At 45.0% G+C, this 20,176-nt stretch overlaps 2 protein-coding genes across 3 annotated transcripts in view; one reads left to right on the forward strand and one right to left on the reverse strand.

Moving 5' to 3' along the window:
• Positions 1 to 10,380, reverse strand: part of LOC106653583 (microtubule-associated protein futsch) — a 28,028-nt gene extending 17,648 nt beyond the window's left edge. For both annotated transcript variants that reach the window (XM_023458698.1, XM_023458697.1), the window contains exons 1-2: positions 10,045 to 10,380; positions 8,909 to 9,183 (exon numbers count right to left, since the gene is read on the reverse strand). In XM_023458698.1, the coding sequence (XP_023314466.1) occupies positions 8,909 to 9,164 (256 nt within the window). In that variant the 5' untranslated portion in view covers positions 9,165 to 9,183; positions 10,045 to 10,380. The remainder of the gene's footprint in view (positions 1 to 8,908; positions 9,184 to 10,044) is intronic.
• A 5,627-nt stretch (positions 10,381 to 16,007) lies between these two features.
• On the forward strand, positions 16,008 to 17,134 carry LOC111693607 (acyl-CoA-binding domain-containing protein 1-like). Its single transcript, XM_023458706.1, has 2 exons — positions 16,008 to 16,184; positions 16,285 to 17,134. Exon 2 carries the CDS (start codon positions 16,539 to 16,541, stop codon positions 16,836 to 16,838), a length of 300 nt encoding a protein of 99 aa, XP_023314474.1. The 5' UTR covers positions 16,008 to 16,184; positions 16,285 to 16,538; the 3' UTR covers positions 16,839 to 17,134.
• The last annotated feature ends 3,042 nt before the right edge of the window (positions 17,135 to 20,176 follow it).

A 20,176-nucleotide genomic window follows, 5' to 3' on the forward strand; every position in this document is an offset into this window, starting at 1 on the left:
CCACACACAAACAAAACAATTCGAACAGAGGTGTGTACGATCGGGAAACGTTACACCTATTCGCGATCGGGTGTGCGCGTGGCGAGCATTACCTAGGATTAGAAGCGAAAAAAAAAATGACGTATCCGAGAGGTATCAAAATAGCCGGCGCTGCGAGTGATCGAGTGAAGTTCTCCAATTACTTCGTACGCGTACACGAGATATATATTATAATTATGGGAGTCGTGTGCCGCGCGTCCATGTGCAGCAGCGGGCAACGGCGGCAATGGCAAAATTAGACACGCGCGCGCGCCAAAGTACAATATTTCCTGTCTCTATCTCTCTCTCTCTCTCGGTACGCGCATATAAGAGAGATACTATTTATAAAGCCGCAGAACTGCGTGCCACGAGTCCCGCAAAAAAAAAAAAAAAAACAAAAAAAAGGGACTTTACGAGCGTTCGAGGTATTTTATATATACCTACGTACGTATGCGACTCGTCATCGAAAATTCCGTTGTTATATAAATAAGTAGGAGCATCGGCGATGTGTCCCACGCCTAGCGCGCACACACACACAAAAAAGGGAGAGAGAGATCCTCTTTAAATAATGCAAAGTAGCCGGCTGACGCTCTCGCTCGTGAGGGCGTATTATAAATTTTCATCACGTCCTCGATCACGATTCGACTGCATGAGCTTGCTCACGCGCCCGAATTCTCGAAAACTCGGCACGTATTATTATAATATAATACAGAAAGAGAGAGTCTTATAGAGCGCGATAAGGCGGAATTATACATTTGCATTGAATTAATATCCATGATAATGAATACGCGTGTGTTCGCTTGGCGATCGTTATGTATCTACATTATCCTAATACGATGAGTAACGTCCGAGTGCGTATATATAGGTTTCTAACGAAACTCGGAATCCTCGTACACACTCGTTGCGTATATAATGTCGATATTAACTCCAATTTCGACGCTCACCCGAGACACAAGGCTAATGTACGTCGCTGGATATGGACGAGAGAGTATTAACAGGTAACTTTTCTCTCTTATAAGCGATTCGCGTCACACCAAAGGTACAAACGCACACACACACACACACACACACACACACACTTACTCGGAGCTGCCTATGTAAGCGTTTTATCTATCCCGCTTTTATTCTTAATACTCCTTCGTCCTTTTATAGACCTCTGTGTGTGCCACGTTTTCATATATACATATATAATATAATGCTATAGGCGGACACGCTAATTCAATAGCTGGTAGTACTTGCGCATATAGCTATATATACGTATATCCGTCGTATTTATGGACTCTTACTCTCTATCTATCTATCTCGTCGGCTTTTTCGACGATATTACATATATATATCTGTGTGTGATATAAAGTCGGTGCAGTGCGCGAGACGTTGCCAAAGGCGCTGCAAGTGTGCTGCTGCACACGAGAGGATCGATATATTATTATTATCATATATATAAACGAAAAGTACATGCATACACCCGCCTGTAGTATACGCGGCTTACATGTATATATCATAATACCTCGCAAGCTCGAGCTTCAAAAGCTCTCTTACTCTCTCTCTCTCTCTCTCTTCTCGGTTGGAGGCGGCCTAGGCGCTGCGTGAATATGTAATATGTGTCGCGAGCACGAATGCGCCGGGCTTATAAAACTGCCAAATGTACGTATAATAATTCAACCAAAAAAAAAAACTCCGACTCTTTTGTATACGTATATCGTATGTGTGTATCAACGCGTGCGTTCGAAAAGCTGCTGCTGCTGCTGCTGCACACCTTGATGGAAGGTAGCGGAGGGGCCGCCGCGCGATCACGTGTCGAGTGCTTGACATTATTTTTTTTTTTTTGCTTTCTTTTTTGTTTTTCTTTCCTCTTCCTAAGACGAAGGTCGGTATTAATACGCAGCGGCAGCAGCAGTGCCACCGTTTACATATATCGCATCTCTGTTTCGCTCTCTCGGTATTGACCGCGCGCGCACGCCGAAATTAACATGCATAAGCTCGGAATAGTGACGTGTCGCGTATCGTTATAATCGGCTTTTATACTTTACAGTATACTATAAAATACAATGCGGATAAATAGCTATCGGTCGGTTAAATAGTAAATGAAATGAATGAATTTATTATGATGTGTATTGAAGCGCCTCGACACCGAATGTATAACAAAAGCGAAGTAAACCGCTGCCCGAGAGTGTTTGCGTGCGAAGCTGCGAAGGATCGATCGGCGTTGAATCGTGGGTGTGTGTATCTGTGTGTGTATGAGTGTGCAGTGTGTACCATCCCCGAAGCACGAGAGAGTGAAGTTTTGCAGTGTATATGCAGCATCCCTGCCGGCAGTTGCGACATCTCGCGTTCGTATACTTCACTTTCTGCGAAGTACTGCACACACACACTAACACACACGTAAACGAGGGAGAGCGAGAGAAAGAGACTCTCGAAGTTTGCGTCAGCTTCAGCGTCAGCAGCAGCAGCAGCAGCAACGGCAGCGGCCTGTATATATATCGAGCTTTTTACCCCTCCGAGCGAGCGCGAGCTTTTTTCATCGAGTCTCATATAATTTCGCTCCGAGACCGTCTCTTCCTTTCTTTTTTTTTGGCAAATAAGCCCGCGCCCAGACTCTCGTTTATTGCATTTTGTGTAGATCGTATTATACAGGCAGGACTGGAGAGACGTTGTACACACACACAGGGATAAACAAATACGCGCAGGAAAAGCTCTCGAGTCCAGATGCGCGACGAGCGAATCGTTTCGCGGCAGTCGTAATGGTTTTTATTTACTGGTATACACAAACGAGAGATATCGCGATATTACGTATATTATTACTGTTTCGGACCGTTTCCGCAACTCTACACACTCACATGTGTACGTATAGGTTATAATATAATGTTTTGAAGCGAATCCAGTTTATTGATCGTACGTGTGAGGAGAGACAGAGAGAGAGTTAGTGAGTGCAGAGAGCGAGTATATATATATCTAAGTGAGTGAAAGAGGCAGGTAATGGCAAGTTGGCGCGCATGCCGCATCTAGATATACATGCGCCTATACAACGTATCCAACTATATTCCACCTCGTCATCGTCCGCTCCATGTCTCTGTCTGTATTATACAGCTCGAGGGTTACATTATTGTCGTTTCGGTTACACATCTGCAGCAGCAGCAGCAGCAGCAGCTATTAACATGTAACGCATGATCGCTGCACCTCGGTAGCAATTGGCAATGCGTTGCAGGTACTATATACCCTACGCTATATACACGTCGATCGACTTTTGGAATTGCGAGCTTGCGAGCTTGCAGCAGCTAGACTAACTAACTGTTGTACGAGTCTGAGTGCGCGAACGAGCTCGCGCGTGTATACATAGGTATGCGTGTATAGAAGAGAAAACGAGAACTAGAGGAGCGAATCGATGAGTCGAATAATTGTTTACGGATCGCTGCGCGAATTTAACCCCGCCGAGATTTGATCGTCGAGCTCTGCACTGCAGGCAGACAGCAGCTATTACATATATACTTTAACGTGCGAGAATGTATCCCTCCAGTCGATCGACCTCTAACGATCGGATCCTGTACATGCCATTTTCTTCGTTTCATTTTCTACATAGAGCTCTTGTACCGCAGTCTTCTCCTTTTTATATCATTTTTCTAGAGAGAGCTTGCGATACAATATGTGTCACGGTATTGGATACATATTCACCCACACACATACACTCGCATGCGAATAGAGTATGTACTTATCGACGTCATCGCTATACCACTGCCGCCGCCAAGGAGGGTGTGTGCATAGACGCGTTCGTATCAAAAGGCACTTGCAGCAGCAGCAGCAGCAGCACGGGGAGCACATAATACATATATAACATCCACGCGACGCCCCGCTCGCGCTTATAGGGAGAGGAGAGAAAGTGGAGCCGATGACCTCTAGACGCGTTCATATAAACTCGCGTGTGTGTATGTGTGTGTATGTGACGGGCGCGACGCCCTCCGTATAATAAGTCTCTCTCGCTCGCTCGCGAACACACATACGTATACATACAAAATGTGTGCGACGTGTGTACTGAAGCTCTCCGCGTGGCAGCGCATCCAACAGAAATAGAATGTATGTGCAAGCTCGTCGTCGGCGTCGTGCGACGAGGCACGTATTCCCTCTTTCTCTGGAGCGCGACCGAGAGAATGAGAGGCACAGCCTTTCACTATACTACTGCCTACCCACGAGTCTATACACCTATTTATGAATTAAAGCTCCGCGACTCGCTGCTCGCGACGCTCGCTCGGCTTGTCGTATGCACACCGAGTAATTAGCTTCTTTTCTCGCGGCTGGGCGTTAATTGAACTTGAAAATCGGTCTTTATTATACGCGAGCGATTATATACGTATATGCGAACGTGCCTAAGCAGCTATACAAGCGAAGTTCGTAATTTGTCCGTGCATGCATAACTCTCGCGAGAGACAGCTGCAGCAGCAGCAACGGAGGGAAAAAGCGAGGTATTTAAGAGAAAGTGTCTCGTCGTATATATGTATTTTATATGTGACGCGCGAAGCCTAAAAGAAGTGCGCAGCAGAGACGAGCGAGCGATCTTGACATTTCGGAGCCATGCACTTGGATAGCTGCAGCGATGAAAGAAAAGAGCTCTCCGAGGCCCTACGCTACATAGACGCGGCGTTAATACGCGCGCCACGGTGAATCGCCAGCGGGGGCTTGGTTGGAGCATAGAAAAAAATGTGACGCTCGTCTCTCGGAGCGAGCTTTTCACCAAAAACGATGCGACTCGACGAGTGAAAAAAAAGAGCTGCTATATGCGGTGCGGCTATACAGATCGACGGGTGTACGCCGCGAGCTTTTCTGTGTGCGTGGCGTGGGCTGCGTCGCTATGTACGTGATGCAGAGGAGGGAGAAAAAAAGTCGCACGCACTATTCGATACACTGCATAATATCTGGGTTTTTTTTTAATTGAATTTTTTTCATAGGTGCGTTGCTTGTATACGCTATTCAGCCGTCACAGCTTGATACTCGCGGCTCGGCATTGGTGATGATTTTATGTCAACGCGTTGATGCAAAAGCCTGCCTCTTGCTCGCACTTATTTTACCTCGCGTCACGATAATGGCGGCTTTGGGTATACTGACACGTTGTTAGTTTAAAATTCTTTACTGCGAAGTGATTTACGTCGTTAAATGTTACAAACTATGTTTCGTTAAATCCAATAGCTTTACCGCAGTCAATCGTTACTCAAAGTGTTGCGATCGAAATAAATGAAATACAAAAAATTGAATTCATTAATTTGCTAACGTGAAAATATCTCTCCGCGTTTTAATTTTATTCAAGCTCTTTTTTTTCTCTCTCTCTCCCTTTTCAGAATCCTCCACAACTCGAGTGGGCGCCGCACCACCTGCTACACATATACCGGGCGAGCTTGCAGCGCACGAGTTCGCGTACTTGTTAAAACACGAGCGCGAATCAAGCTGTATATAAACTCCTGTATGCGGCTGCGGCTCGCAGCTGGGATTTTTTCGTATAATCGCAAGCTCCCTCTCTTTCCTCGTATGCATTTCGTGTAACGCACGGAGAAGGTTGCAGTGAATTTTTTTCCTTTCCTCTTCTCGGGCTCGACACGATAAATAAGACGCACTCGTGCGTGCGTGTGTGCGCAGAGTAGTAGGAGAGCGGGAAGTTGCGAGAGCTTTTTTCGCGTCGATCGCACCGCAAGTACGTGTGTATGATATATATTTATATACATATTATAAAAGTGAGAAAGAGAAAGAGAGGGAGCTAAATATATTATTTTACACGCGAGAAATATAAAAGCGCCAATGCAGGGGCTATTACGAGCGCATTGCGGAGACTATATAGCTCTCGCGTATATATATATACGTATACCTAAGGAACAAGCCGCGAGGCGAGTATCTGGACACGCGATTTACCAAAGCTCCGATAATATACGTTTACACCTACACTCGTACACACACACCTACAATCGCACCAGTATATATAACAAGTGTACGAAGCTTTAGTAATCCTTAGCTAGGAAAAAGCTCGCGAGTTATGTTCGAGCATCGTGTCATCCGCAGCTACAGGAGCGAGCGAGCGAGGAAAAATAATCGCCCGCAGACACACAGGATACTACACGACGACGACAACGATTATTATTAGATTGATTTGGATTGTATACATCGTACATAAATCCGAATGCCTTCCATACGCTCGTCAGAGTATACTACGTACGTGTGCAAAAGCTCGTGTACATATAATATCGACCTTGACTCCTGACCTGCCAGTCCCGACACACTGCCACTGCCGCACGACACAGCTGCAGCTGCAGCTGCAGAGCTAAGCTGGACTGCACTGTACGTATGCACTTAGTGCCAATCTCACTCTGGCTCGGTAAAAAATGTATGCGATTCGACAGCAGCAACGTAGAGAGTACCCAAGTGTACATAACACACGTCCAACGCGGAGTAGTATAAAGCTGCGAGTTTCTCTCTGGAAGTCGAATCGAGTATCTGTCCATATACGTGTGTACACAACGATATCGTATATATATAGGCTCGAGCTTTCGCGCGCGATCGCGATATTATTGTACAAGCTCTCCGAGATAAGGATGTAAGACGTGTGTTTTTGTACCTATATACACTTTAAGCTCTCTGGCCCAGAATTGTGTATATCGTAGCCTAAATTGTGCACAGCTGTGTACCCGTGTGCTGTGTGCTGCAGCTGCACGATATGCAACTTTTATTCAATTTGCATAGATGCGATCGCAGTATGTGCAATGCGGTGCAGACCCGACGGGCTTGGCTCGCAGACTTTATATTTGTAAGCCAGTGTGTTTGTGTGTGCAAAAGCTCTCGCCGCAGCGAACACACACACACACACACACACACTGCGCCACCCCCGCGAGTATATAAAGTCGCGCTCGTCTAGTCTCTCTCTATAAATGTACATAGGCAATCGGTATAATGTACCGAGCCTTGTCTCTATCTCTCTGTATCCGCGTGTATCGCCGCAAACATACCCACACACAGACGTACACACACATGAGCGTTCTAGATTCCTTATTTCTCCGAGTTATAAATACACACACAGACGTGTCCTATTGCTCAAACCGAGACACAACCAATCGATTAGACGAGCTGTACCTCGTAACGTTCCGCGGTCCTAATAACGTGCCATACGCGTGAATTGATGACCGTAGAAAAATGAGTCGCTCTTTTTTTTAATGCATCCCCGAGACCGAGCGAGCGAACAACCCTTCGCGTCGCGTATATCGAGGGTTGTAGCAGAGACGCACGCACGCTCGCTCGCATACACACGTTCTCGTCGTTAATTTTTTTTCTCCTTCCTTCCTCCTCCTCCTTCTTTTTTCCTTTTCTATATGTACCGGCAGGCTGCGCCGTTATAAAGCACGTTTTAACGATTTCGAGCCGCGCGTTATAATACAGCGCGGTACGGTACAGCTTTTTTTATTACCTGCAGCAGCGGCGACGACGAACGCGATATATAATGTGCATCGTCGCTCGGGCGCCAGCAGCAGCGGCAGCAGCGAGCTTGCAATTGACAATCGACGTCAAAATGAAAGTATACGGCTATACGTGCGATAAATACGTCGTCTTTCTATCTCTATATATTATATACGTCTGTATTCTGTGTCTATTAAAGGGTCGGACTCCGTCAATAAATAAAGCCGCCGTCTGCGCCGCGGCATAGTCGAGTGTCTGTGCGCTTGTATATTTATATATAGCTCGAATGCTGCTGCCGCCGCCGTCGTCGTCGTCGCGAGGACGACGGCAAGGATCGAATTGTATATACGTGTACTGGAGTTGTACAGAGCCGAAAACTACGAGGACGAAGAAGAAGAAGAAGAAGAAACAAAAGGCCGTCTCAAAAAAGGAGCTTTTTTTTTTATATATCTAAGTGTGTCTACGTCTGTGTTATGTAATGTACACGGGAGGGTTTTTTCTTTCCTTCTTTACGGCTGGCGGCAGCCTAGCGTATAGTGGCGGCGTCGGCGGCGTCGACGGCGACGCGCCTAGCAACAGAGCTACACACGTTATATAGTAGGCATATATACCTATATATAGACCCCGCGTGCGCACGTAACGAACGTTTCTTTAATACGGTATAGCAGCAGCAGCAGCGAATATAAACGTATTCCGCAAGGAAGTTGTATTATACGTGCGCGCCGTTTATATGTATATATACCTCTTTTTTCGCATATACACACGAACGCGTGTCCTGCTGCTGCTGCAAATCGTGCGCGCTTATTATAACAATTTTTTTTTTCGCTTTTCGCCCACTCGTATAGATATATAAGTATAATAATATTGTGGCAAGCGTGGATCGATACACAGAACGCCGCATCGAACAAAAAAATTAGAGAGAGTAAAAGGAGGAAAAAAAAAATAATCCGCCGATGTCTTAATAAAAATTAGCGACGGAAGCGACGACGACGACGAAGCCCCTCGTACGTTGCGCGCTCGAGTGAGCTTTTATTATATCGCTCGCGCGCGCCTTCGAACTAGGTGACTGCGGCGGCGGAGGCGAGAGTATAGAGTGTGTATGCGTCCGTACGTGTGACTTATTAAAATTCTAATTGTATAATGGGTAATATATAATTATATGCCGATGCTGCTGCTATCGACAATATTTGTTTCGTACATGTGATCGTAACGAATGGTCCCAGCATTAGGTTATAACTGCATGTACATTATGCGAAAGACGAATACACACTTTATGTGTGTGTACATGAGTGTGTAGCAGTACATAAACAGCGATGCATAAATTCACTCGTGCCGGGGGATATTAACCCAATTTTGATAAAAAAAAAAAGAAAGAAGAGAGAGAAAAGATCGATACTCCGCGCGACCAGAGCTCTGGCTTACACATACACACGTAGCCACACATTATCATCATCATCATAGGACTCACCTTTGGCGAGCCGGTTGAGTATTAAATCCCGGTGTTGGGAGCAATGTGGCTCCGGCAGGACGACCAGCAGGTAGCAGCCGCTCAGCGGCGAGGGTGGCGGATGCTGCTGCGGTGGCGTTGCCACTTGCGGAGCCGCCGAGCTCGTCGTCGCTGCCGCTTGATCCATCGTCGTCGACGAATCTGGTGCTGGTGTATCGCTGGTTGATTCAGCTGCTGCTGACCCCGACGGTGGGTCCACCACCACCACCGACGTCATCGCGCAGGCGGCCCCTTACCTTTGTGTCACACACAATTTTTTACAATGTAATGTAATCAATGTCATCGTCGATATTTTACGCGTATTGTATCTAATCGAAAAAGCCGTTCGCGATAACGACGATGATGTACATTATCTCGAGGGGGGGTAGAGAGGGCCGAGAACTTTTTCTACAATTTTCTGCGGCAAAATCAATAACGCGAGAACAGCCAGCAGTTATAGCAGTAGTAGTGGCTCCCGAGCGAGCGGAGTGCGGCAGTCCTTATACACACGAGCCGAGCTTATACGTGTGTGTGTGTGCGTGTACTGTACACGAAAAGGACGAGGAAGTGGATGTGTGCGGTGTATATACGAGTGTAAATGTAGATAGGATGATGTCATCGCGATGATGCACACACCGCAGCTGTATATTTCATCAGCACCGAGCGCTGTGTAGTACACGCTATTTGCCGTATATCGCTAACAATCGTAATTATAAATGGGTCAGTTCGATACATCAAGCTCTCGCCGTGAACCACACACACACACACCCACACACATGACACACACGTACGAGAGGATTATGTGCATGTGTGTAATGCCATCGAGCTGGTGGAGTGTCATGTGTGTGCGTGTGGGTGTGCGAGGGTGTAAGGGCATATAACGTAGGGATCGATGTGTGCCGTCTATACGTAGGGCACGACAATCGAGGCTCTCTCTCTCTGTGAGTGTGGAAAACCGGCTTTCCACCGCGCGCGCGCATAGAAGCGACAGCACAGAGAGAAAAGTGTCTCCGTGAAAAAAAAAGGTTAGATCGTGTGACACTTTTGCGCTCGTTGCAGCGTGCGCGGGGGTGGCGTGTACAAAATGTGTGTCTGTCTGTGTGCTTGCAGGTACTTACCCCCTTCGATATCTCACGTATACTCGTTCGAATCTGCACGCACTCGATACACACTGTTACTATTATTATTATTATAAACTTTTGGACGGCTACTTAATTTTTCTTCACTTTAATTTATTCACTTTCGCGTGCCACATTTATACTCAGCAGTAGTAACAAAAAAGATCTCAGAAAAACCTTTTTCCTTCGCACGAGCTTTTTTGGTCCGCTATACGTACACACATCCAGTACAGCTGGTGTTGCGCGCGCGCGCGCAGACGAGAGCTTTTCGCGGCCCGAGCTCTCCAGCAGGCCGGCGGCTCTCTTCTCTCTACTGCTGCTGCTGCTGCTGCTGCTGCTCTGGCCTACGTCTTCGCTCTCTCTCGCCGCGCGTCTCACTGCTACTACTGCTAAAGCTGCTAGAGCTGCTGCACTTGCTTCGCTGCTGCCGCTGCTGCGCTGGAGGTCTGCCCCTCCAGTATAGTATAAGTACTGCACAGCGCAGTACACACACACACACACACCGACATTTATTTGCACAGAAGGGAGTGCGCGCGTGTGTGTGTATATGTGCCGCTGCTGCCCCACACGACCCGGAGACCCGACACGACTACTATCTATACCTACCACTACTACTCCCGATTTTGCTTCACTGCCGCACGCGTGCGCGAGCTCGACTATATACGAACTGTATAGCAACCCCTGCGTGCACATCGCGCGCGGCAGCACGTGTATATCTATATAGCCAACGTGTACGATCGGGAGGCATGTGTGTATATGTATACGGCTTCCAACGCAGAGGAGAGAGGAGAGGACTGTCCGCAAGTTTCGCAAACACGGTACAGCACACAAAAGTTCGCGGCCCGAAAGACACGCGCCGGAGCAGCAGTGGATGGATTTGCATTTTAATGACATTTTTCGGCCTCTATACAGGATACGTGATTGCGCTCGACGTCGCAGCTGCTTTTGTTCAAGCTCGTTGTTGTTGTCGTACCGCTACGAGGCGAGCCTGCCAAGACAATGACGAATCATTAACGAGTGATTATCGCGCGATTGTCTTTCCCGCGAGCCGAGCTTCAATACGCGCCGTGTCTCTTGAGATCTCTGCGAGCTTTTATTTATTATTTTTTTCACGTAAATTCGAAGACGAGATATATTATATCGGTGTCCAGCGAGCGTAAATGAAAAGAAGTAAAAATTGCATGGACTTGTGTATTGTACACACACACACGATGCATAAATGATTGGGCAATCTCGCTGCTGCGTGTGGGTGCAGCGGTGTCGTTGCAGCAGTGTGTCGAGAGCAATTCTCAAAGTTTCCGTCACGCGTTATATTATGTACTTCGTTATCAGCGGCTGCTGGTACTGCTGCTCGAGCCTTTCAAAATTGCAACGATTTAAGCCCCGAGACAAGTTGAAGCTCGTATATATAGCCGCACACAGACGTTCAAAAATTCAAATTTATGGCGCTCTTCATGATTAGATTATTCGACACCGACGACGCATTGAATATACGTTTCTGTGTAGCTGGATAAACTTTGCGATAAATCGCATCGTCGTCGTCGTCGGGCAGCGGCGGCGACGACGGCGTTTCGAATATAACTTTATTACTTCGTTTTAAATTAACGTTCCCACGTTAGTGTATTCATAGAGGATGCGGCACGACCTATATTTTCTTAATAATTATTATATGGAAGAAAAGGCCGAGAGTGAGGAGAAGATTAAACGTCGAGAAGAATTAGTCGCTATTTTGCGGGGGCTTTGAGTGCGCAATTGCGATCACCTGAAATGTCCGATGGATACGTATATATAATCTCGAGCTCGAAAAGAAGATTCGGAAGTGTCGAAAAATAATTTAAAAAAAGAAGGATCTTCTCTTCTATACGGCCCGTAATGAAAAAAGGAGTAGAAAAATTGGAACGCTTCGGCGTCGAGGCAGTTGAAAAGTATTATACGAAGGCGAGCTGTTCTTTGAGAAGAGCAGAAAGAACTAAAGGCAGAAGCGATGATCTCAAGGTTCGCCTTCTTCTTCTTCATCTCCCTTTTTTTTTAATAATAACGACGATAGAGAGAAACGCTCGCTCACTCGCTCGCTTTCCTCTCACTCACTCACTCACTCACTCACTCATTGTCCATACTTTGAAAAATAAAAGCTCGCGTTGTAATATATAACATCGTTCAAGTGTCTCCCGACCTTTTGAAAGTCATATTCTCGAAAACAAAATTTTTCTCTCTCTCTCTATCTCGGCACGAAAAAAAAGGGCATTGATTTTACCTCTAGCCAATTATCATCCCTCTCGCGCCCGCTCAGGTGTATACCGAATACGAACGTCATCCCCAACCGGCGCCGATGTTGTATACATACATACACGAATGCGTTGCCTTTAGAAATCGTTTTTCATTACGTCGGCAACCAGTATCTATATATCGAAGGATGTGTACACACGAGAGAGATGTTTGTGCTACTACTACACACACACTACCCTCTCATCATCAGCAGGCTCTGGAAAAAGGAAGCCGAGCAAAAGAAGCAAGAGAGAGAGATCGAGGGCTGCCTCTAGCGCTTGCGGAGCACAGCTCTCTCTGCGACTAGGTCAATCTATAAATATAAGAGCCAAATTGATTCATCTTCCTCGACAGCGCGAAATTTTCGGTTCACGCTCGAGGGGGCGGCGATATGACATCGAATTTCGTGCGTGTGCCACCAGCAGCACCTAAGCTACCCCCCCTGTGCCAATTCGTCACACAATCGAATTACACCTACCCGTGATTACCCTATCTCCTCGGCTCCCTAACTATCAGAAGTAGGTACGACGACGACGACGTTGACTGCTGCGACCCTCTCTCGTGATATCGCACGACTCGCTTGACGTGACGTCAGCTTATATTTTTGTGTATGTATATACGTAGACTCTATTACAATATTCGATCTCGAGAGGCTCTCTCTCTCTCTCTCCAAGCTTATATTTCCAGGGGCTGTTGTTTTTTTTCTTTTTAACTCGTATATTATTATTTTTCGCTGCCAGAGCTCTATGAATTATTAGAATTAGCGCAAAAACAAAAACATAAAGGACTTTGGAGAGAGAGTGAGTAAGGAAGAATAAAAATTATAAAGCTCGCAGCAAGGAAGCGTCGCCTCTCGCTCGGAATTTTTAGCGAGTAATCCTTGACCCGAAAATATTTCGTCGACGCGAGGCAGGCAGGCAGGCTGAGGCAGCTTATAAACTTACTACTCTCTACCCTCTCTGTGCGCGCACACACGCCTTGTCCAAACAAAGCTCGTTATTATAACTCGACGCTCGACTGCAGTATACACGAACGTGTGTGTGTGTGTGTGTACATTAACGTGTTATTTCTTTCTCTCTTTCTCTCGCTCCTTTCCTTTCCTATTCCTTTTTTTTTTAATTTCCTCAATCACGCACGCAACGCGAAGAAATAATATTATAACAATGTGCAGTAGTATCGGAGCTGCGCCGTTGGACACGCGTCGAAAATGGCTTTACACGAAAACACATTATTATAATAGTGTACAATCTGCACTATAGTAGCAGCAGCGCATTGCAGGCCGAATTGTGTGTTGTTGCGTGTGCAGCTGATGTATACGCGTGATCGATGTCCGGACGTATTAAGTCTCTCGCTCGTTGCTGTCGTGCTGCTGCTGTCGTCGTCGCGCGCGCTTGGACTAGGTGCAATTGTCACGCCGCTATAGCTGACTGCAGTGGTTATAGAGACGACTCGAAGGGTCAAGTATCACGGCGTTGTATATTATTGAAAAATAATCCATGCGCGCTATAGATAAAATAATAATAATAATATCCATATGTTATGTTTTTGTAAGGTATAGGGCATAACGCGGAAAAACGTCGATTCCGCGTTCATACATCGTCCTTACCTTGAGAGAGCCTTTGGATATTTCGTATACACAAGTACACGCGTTACGTTATACAAACGCGATTTCAGCGCGTTATGTCACGTATATGTGTGATGTTTATCATGTTATTATTAATAATGTCACCGTACGTACACCGAGATCTGCTGCTGTTGCCGTTTGTTGCTCATGCTGACACTGCGCACGATATACACACCATAACGTCACATACGTATCTACGTAAATAAAATAATGGCGTCGAATTGCTTAGCTCGTACAGTATCGGATATACGCGTATATTATATGCGCCTTTTAAAGCCCGACAAATATATTTCTATTATTGTCAAAGGTCGTGCGCGCGCGCGCGCGCGCAAGGTGAAATCTACGTATATACGCTTGTACGAGAGATCGTTTTTCAATGGATAAGATCGTCGGGTTTCGCAGGCGCCGCCCGAAGGTGTGGGTGAGCAGGAAAGAAAAAAACAAAATTAGGAATCGAGCTCGGTGTGTAATAGCCAATATGTATTACGAGCGGGTATAAATTACGTCACGTCGCGAGCGAGCGATCTCGGTGTATATAAGACCCTACGCTCGATGAATTTACAACGAGTCTCGTATATATAGTCCTCTGCTCTCTGCGCTCCACGTTGGTATATGTATAATTTTTTTTCTACACACAATGTTAATTTTCGTGAGATTTCGGGCGAGACTGCTAAGGGCTGCAGACGCCTCGTCTCGACGGCGGAGGCAAGAGAAAAGAAAAGAAAAAATATATAAGAGTAAGAGATGATCGATCACTTGCATAGCTGTCACTTGCATATATACGTACACACAATAGCAATTCTCTCCCTCTTGGCGATCGTACAAACCCCGATGACGACCGACAAATGTCGGCCCTTAACAGCAGAGATATCATACACATACACGAGAGCATACGAGTGCTGCACGATATAAAGCTCCGTTTGCTATCGGATCATGGGTGCATAAATATACGAGTCGTATTATCGTCGTATACACAGCCCGCGAAACCTCGTATTCTAGATATTCTTTCTTTCCGAGAAATTATTCGCCTGCAGCGACTCGCAGTTGTAATATAACGTAGGATCGTGTTATATTGTACTCTCAGGGTGCTTCGCGCGCTGTCTTCTGCCTTTTCCGTTTTTGACATTTATTTTACAATGGAGTACCGTTAATTTATCAGAAATCATCGGAATGAATTAATCGATTTTACACACGAGTAATCGGATTGATGTGATGCTTAGCTCGAGGTCGCGTTTGTGGCTAAAGGTTCATCGCACGAAATGAGACCACATCTAGTGGGCAAAGTATAAAAACCGATTGTAAAAAAATTTACTGAACGCGACGTAGGTCAAAAATCCTTGGCCTCTCGGCAAATTGTGGATGGCTCGTTTCTCCCACTGGTCGAGGATTCTGGTGGCGAACCAGCTGATCTCTTAGTCGCCGCCGAGCTCGAACTGCGTGCACAGCATCGTCGTGTCGTTCCATCGTACGCATACGCCGACCAAGCCGTTCGCCAAGGAAATTCGTCATTGGAAATGGCCGCCCTAACGAAAGAAGAAGAGGAGGAAATGACATTTTTTCGGTCAATTTTGCACCACGTAGTCTAGGTGAAACCAGAAGACAAACTTCATCTTCGTAATGAAATTACTGATCTGGTATATAAATACACTTATCAAAAAAACCAGAAACCAGATGAAGATTCCGAGGAAGAACACTCATGTCCTTGCCAAAAAAGAAAACGAAAAAAACACTACAGCCCCCCCCCCCACCCTTAGATCACAGAGAAGAAAAATCAAGAGAGAATATGAAACTTCCACCTGGAATTCAGAAAAGACCAAGTACAATGATGGTAATGACTTTCATATTGAATATCTTAGACATGTCGAGGGACTCTATCATCGGCGGACTAGGACTTCAGCGGCAGCGGCTCATCGAGGACCAAGGACCAAGGATCAACGAGGACTCAGTACCTCTCTTCTGAAGAGTACATATTATATATATTATTTTTCGATATTTTTTTTTGTTTTTTGTTGCAATTGATTTATTTAGCAGCAGCGACAATGAGTCGAAGATCCACCCGCTCGAATCCCGGTGTATTAGTCGGCCAGGAAGCTGTTCCAGATAATATCGTCACCAGGTCGAGAAAAATCTGGGACACTTGCTTCTCCAACAAGGAATGGCCGGGCTTTGCGGTAAGCTTGGAGAAAAATATGAGGGGAAAAAAGAAGAAAAAAAGGTGGAGAATGCAGGACCAAAGTTCAAAATAATCAAGGTAAACACTATTTTACTTTCTATTATTTTGCTATTTTACTTTCAAAAAATTTATATAACGAAAAACTTCATTCATCTGATTTTTTGAATTTTTTAATCAGGTTCAAAGGTCCAATCATCACCTCCAAATTCGGATATAGTTGAAGCGGTCTTCACTGCCATACTCCAAAAATTTAATGCGTACAACGAGTCAAACTTACTTATTTCCATGGCCAAGGAAATCCGAGCTTCGTAGAAGCTGGCTGAGTGTTCACCGGGGAACTCGCCTTGGAAACGAGTTGAGAGTTTACTTTGACTTGAGAAGCGTGAAAAATATCTCGTCAGTTTTGAATTTTGGAAATTAGGCTATAAGGGGATGGTTAATGGGAGGGAGTTGTTGCAGATGGTCTTTGAAATGGAAGCCTACAATGTCAAGCGTAAAATTGTAAATGTGCACGCCGTAGACCAGTGGGGCCAGACTCCTCTGCACTGTGCCCTATTTTACGGCCACAAGGAGATGGCCGAGCTTCTGTTAAACAACGGGACTAATCCGAGCATTGTCGACAAAAAAGGGTCGACGGCTCTACACATGGTATGTGCAAGACCCAGAGACTTGGAATTCGTCGAGAGCTTCTTTCGCACTTGTGAAGATAATCACCAGTCAGTGTTTAGGTGAAAGAATTAGTCGAGATTCTCTTTTCAAAGAACTCTGTTATTTATTCACCTCTCTTTTGCCTCTGTCGAGGCTTTCGAAGATACAAGCTTTTCTCGGGTCTATATAACGCCCAGACTTTACAAACTCACTTGCGTGAACCGCACTTTTACTCTTTCCCACCTTGCGGCGACACGGCTCACTACAATACATACATCAATATCTACAGAATGCGGTTGAAAACAAGACTTTTTGCAGGATTTTATTTTCATATGTAAGTTTACATTTAAACATTAGCATAGTAATAAGTTTTTTCGTTAAGCTCACAGAATTGTCATTGGACGTATACCTTTGCTTTGCTGAGAGGAATAGTCATAATACGTCTACTTATACTTTTGCTCTGCTTTAGTTTTAGTTTTTGTTCCGTCAGAAAAAAAATGATGATAAGAAACAAAATTCAAGAAATTGTGCATCAATATGAATACAGTGACGATTTGGACAGTAATGTGGAAAGTGAACCTCCCAAGCACCAGTCTGCTGTAATTCCAAAAAGAAAGATCTATGAGCCAATTTCTAACGCAAAATTCCTGCACCAAGAAAAGAAGAGAAAAGTTTTGAAGAACCAGGTAAATTTTTTTATTTATTTTTTCATTGTTGTATTAGATAGAATAATTGAAATTTTTTTTTTCTAGAAATAATAATTATTTCAGATGAGGAGGACGAGCAGAAGGACGTAAAAAAAGAAGAGCCAAAGAAGGAAAGAAATATTAAAATAATAGAAGATCGATTGCTACCGACTTCAAAAAAAATTCGTCCGTTCCAATTGCAGACTCCTATTGAATTTTCTGTTGCCCCGGTCCCTTTACAAGATGAAAGTGACGCAAAGGAAAAGCAAATCGAGAAACGAATAAAAAAAGAGAAAGAACTTGATCAATCAAATCAAGAAAATATCACAACATCGATCGGTGCGACATTAACGTGAAAACCCCTAACTAAAAAGGCGTCAAAGTCATATGTTTTTTACTTCGAAAGGTCAAAAACAATAAAACCTTTTCTATTTACTGAATTTGCTGTGGTAGAAAGGATTGATTAAATGATCTTGACAAGAATTTTATTTAACAAAAAATATAAATAATATTTATTTTATCAACAAACTATAGTCAATTTATGGTACAATATTTAGTATAAATGTGTGAATAAAGTCGTATATCAGAATATAGTGTTAAGTTCAAAACTCGCTTTTACCATCGAGTCATACTCGCAGTCCTTAATCTAAATTCTATAGATTGCCTTAGGACACGCCGAGTCTAAACACAGCCGTAACTTGCTTTCAGCAAGCCGGTCTGCACCGAAAATAGCCAACTAGTAGCAGACAGCACATCGCCCCTCAAGTGACCGCGAGTCAGGGGTTGCCCTCTTCAACAGTCAGCTCTCGAAGTCGTCAGCACGCTAGAAGACAAGTCTTTTTCTACCGACAACTCCTCGAGCTTTCCAGCGGGCTAGAAGACAAGTCTTCTTCAACCGCGAAACTTCAGCTGTTACCAGATAGAGGAGGTACTAAAAAAATTACATTTATGCCGGAAGATCGTCTCTCTTATATGCCTTGAACCAGTAAAATTCTGCTGCGCGAGCGACGATCCGCGTCGACGCCATCTATCGGTGACTAGTTCAAACATCATATTTTCTTTTGCTGTAGCTCAACTGGTTGAATTTCTCACTGGCAGAGCCATCGAACCACGTCAAATCTGCCTGGATAGACGGTGAATCGCTATTTAAATTTTCAATCAGCCGATCGAGATCGGTCGAGAGTTCGCAATCCTCGCTGCCGTTGTCCTCGAGCCAGCGCACGATCGCTCGATCCCGGCCCAGAGGATCGACCTTGATGTAGTTCCTGAAGACGAAGTAGCCCGGTCCGGACTCGGAGCGCAATTCGATCTGAGCACTTGTCCTCTTATCTCGCGTAGGCGACTCTCCCGAGAATGTCGCTCGCACGCGACGCAGCAGACTTATAGTACGTCTGATTTGTGGATCAGTCGCATGCGCCGTAATAGATGGTGGTGTTCACGAAGGAGACCTCAAGGCCAGGAAATTTTTACCGCGATGTCGCGTTCGAGGAACAAACTTCGGTTTACGGCTGAGGCGGGCGATGAAATCGAGCTGAGCAGCGCAACGACTGCGCAAAACAACACGAAGCACGCCATAGCAAAACCGACACTGATCTCTCATTTCTTGTTCGTCTCGGTTTCATACTATTTAACTTGATGCTCGAAAAAAAACTTAACACGCGGATTATTGTAGAAGTGATTCCACAAAAAGAAACAATTAGCTTACGTATTTGAAAAACCCTGAGCTGTCAATTAAGAATATTAAATCGCGGGATGCAAAAAACTCAATTGCGTTGTAGGTATATGAGGAAGCGTACGCCGCAGCTTTCTGCCATACGACAAGAAGCGGAGTCGGTTTTTAATTCCCCGCGCTGCTGGTGCGAAATTCGCCTATCGACTTATCTGCAACGATCTGTCTCTCCTTAAAATCTTGAACGAATACAAAACGAATTATAAATTTTTTAAGACACACGAAAATATCGAACTCGTTCGGGAAATATAAGCTGCACTTAAATTTAACCGAGCCATTGAAATTTGCCACTGCGGACATCATTATATCGAGCAGAAAACGGGACATTCGAATTTCGTACAACACACATGACGTAATAATTTTTTCGATATATTTGTTTTTTCACTATACTATGGATTTCCCAACCACGAAATCGAGGACGACGTACACCCAGAATCCTCTAAAACTGTTTTTTTTTTGGCGACCGCACCGTATACTTCGACACTAATAAAAATACTCAAAACAGTTGTGTGGCTAATGCTTAGCGTTGACGAGATTTGAGATTTGTTTGCTTGTGGACGTGATGATACAAACCTGTTTAAGTCAAAGAAAAGCTACATTTACAACAATCATAAATATAGACAATTTCATCATTTGACTATAGTCATTGACTAGTGGCGGACTCTCTCCCTGTCGCGTCCAAAAAAAAAGAAGGAGAATAGCAGGTAGTACACTGCGCGCGCGCGTGTGTGTGTGTGTGTGTGTGTGCCTTACTCGAGTCTCGATAGCGCGACGCGCACAAGTGCTTACCCGTTCAGTTCACGTTACGACGCCGCAGCGTGAAACAAAGAAAGACCGTAGCACATCGACTCCAGTGAGTGATTCTCCTAACAAGAGAAAACATAATAACTTATTAAAGTGTGAAAAGTGAGTGTGCGTTGAGCCATGGCCCAAGACGATAAAAAGTGTTTGCTAAAATTGAAATCCATGCGAAAAGAGGTTAACTGGGAGAACGAAGACGAACGGCG

The sequence above is a fragment of the Trichogramma pretiosum genome, unplaced genomic scaffold (genome assembly GCF_000599845.2).
Source record: "Trichogramma pretiosum strain Unisexual culture from Peru unplaced genomic scaffold, Tpre_2.0 scaffold75, whole genome shotgun sequence".
NCBI lineage: Eukaryota > Metazoa > Arthropoda > Insecta > Hymenoptera > Trichogrammatidae > Trichogramma > Trichogramma pretiosum.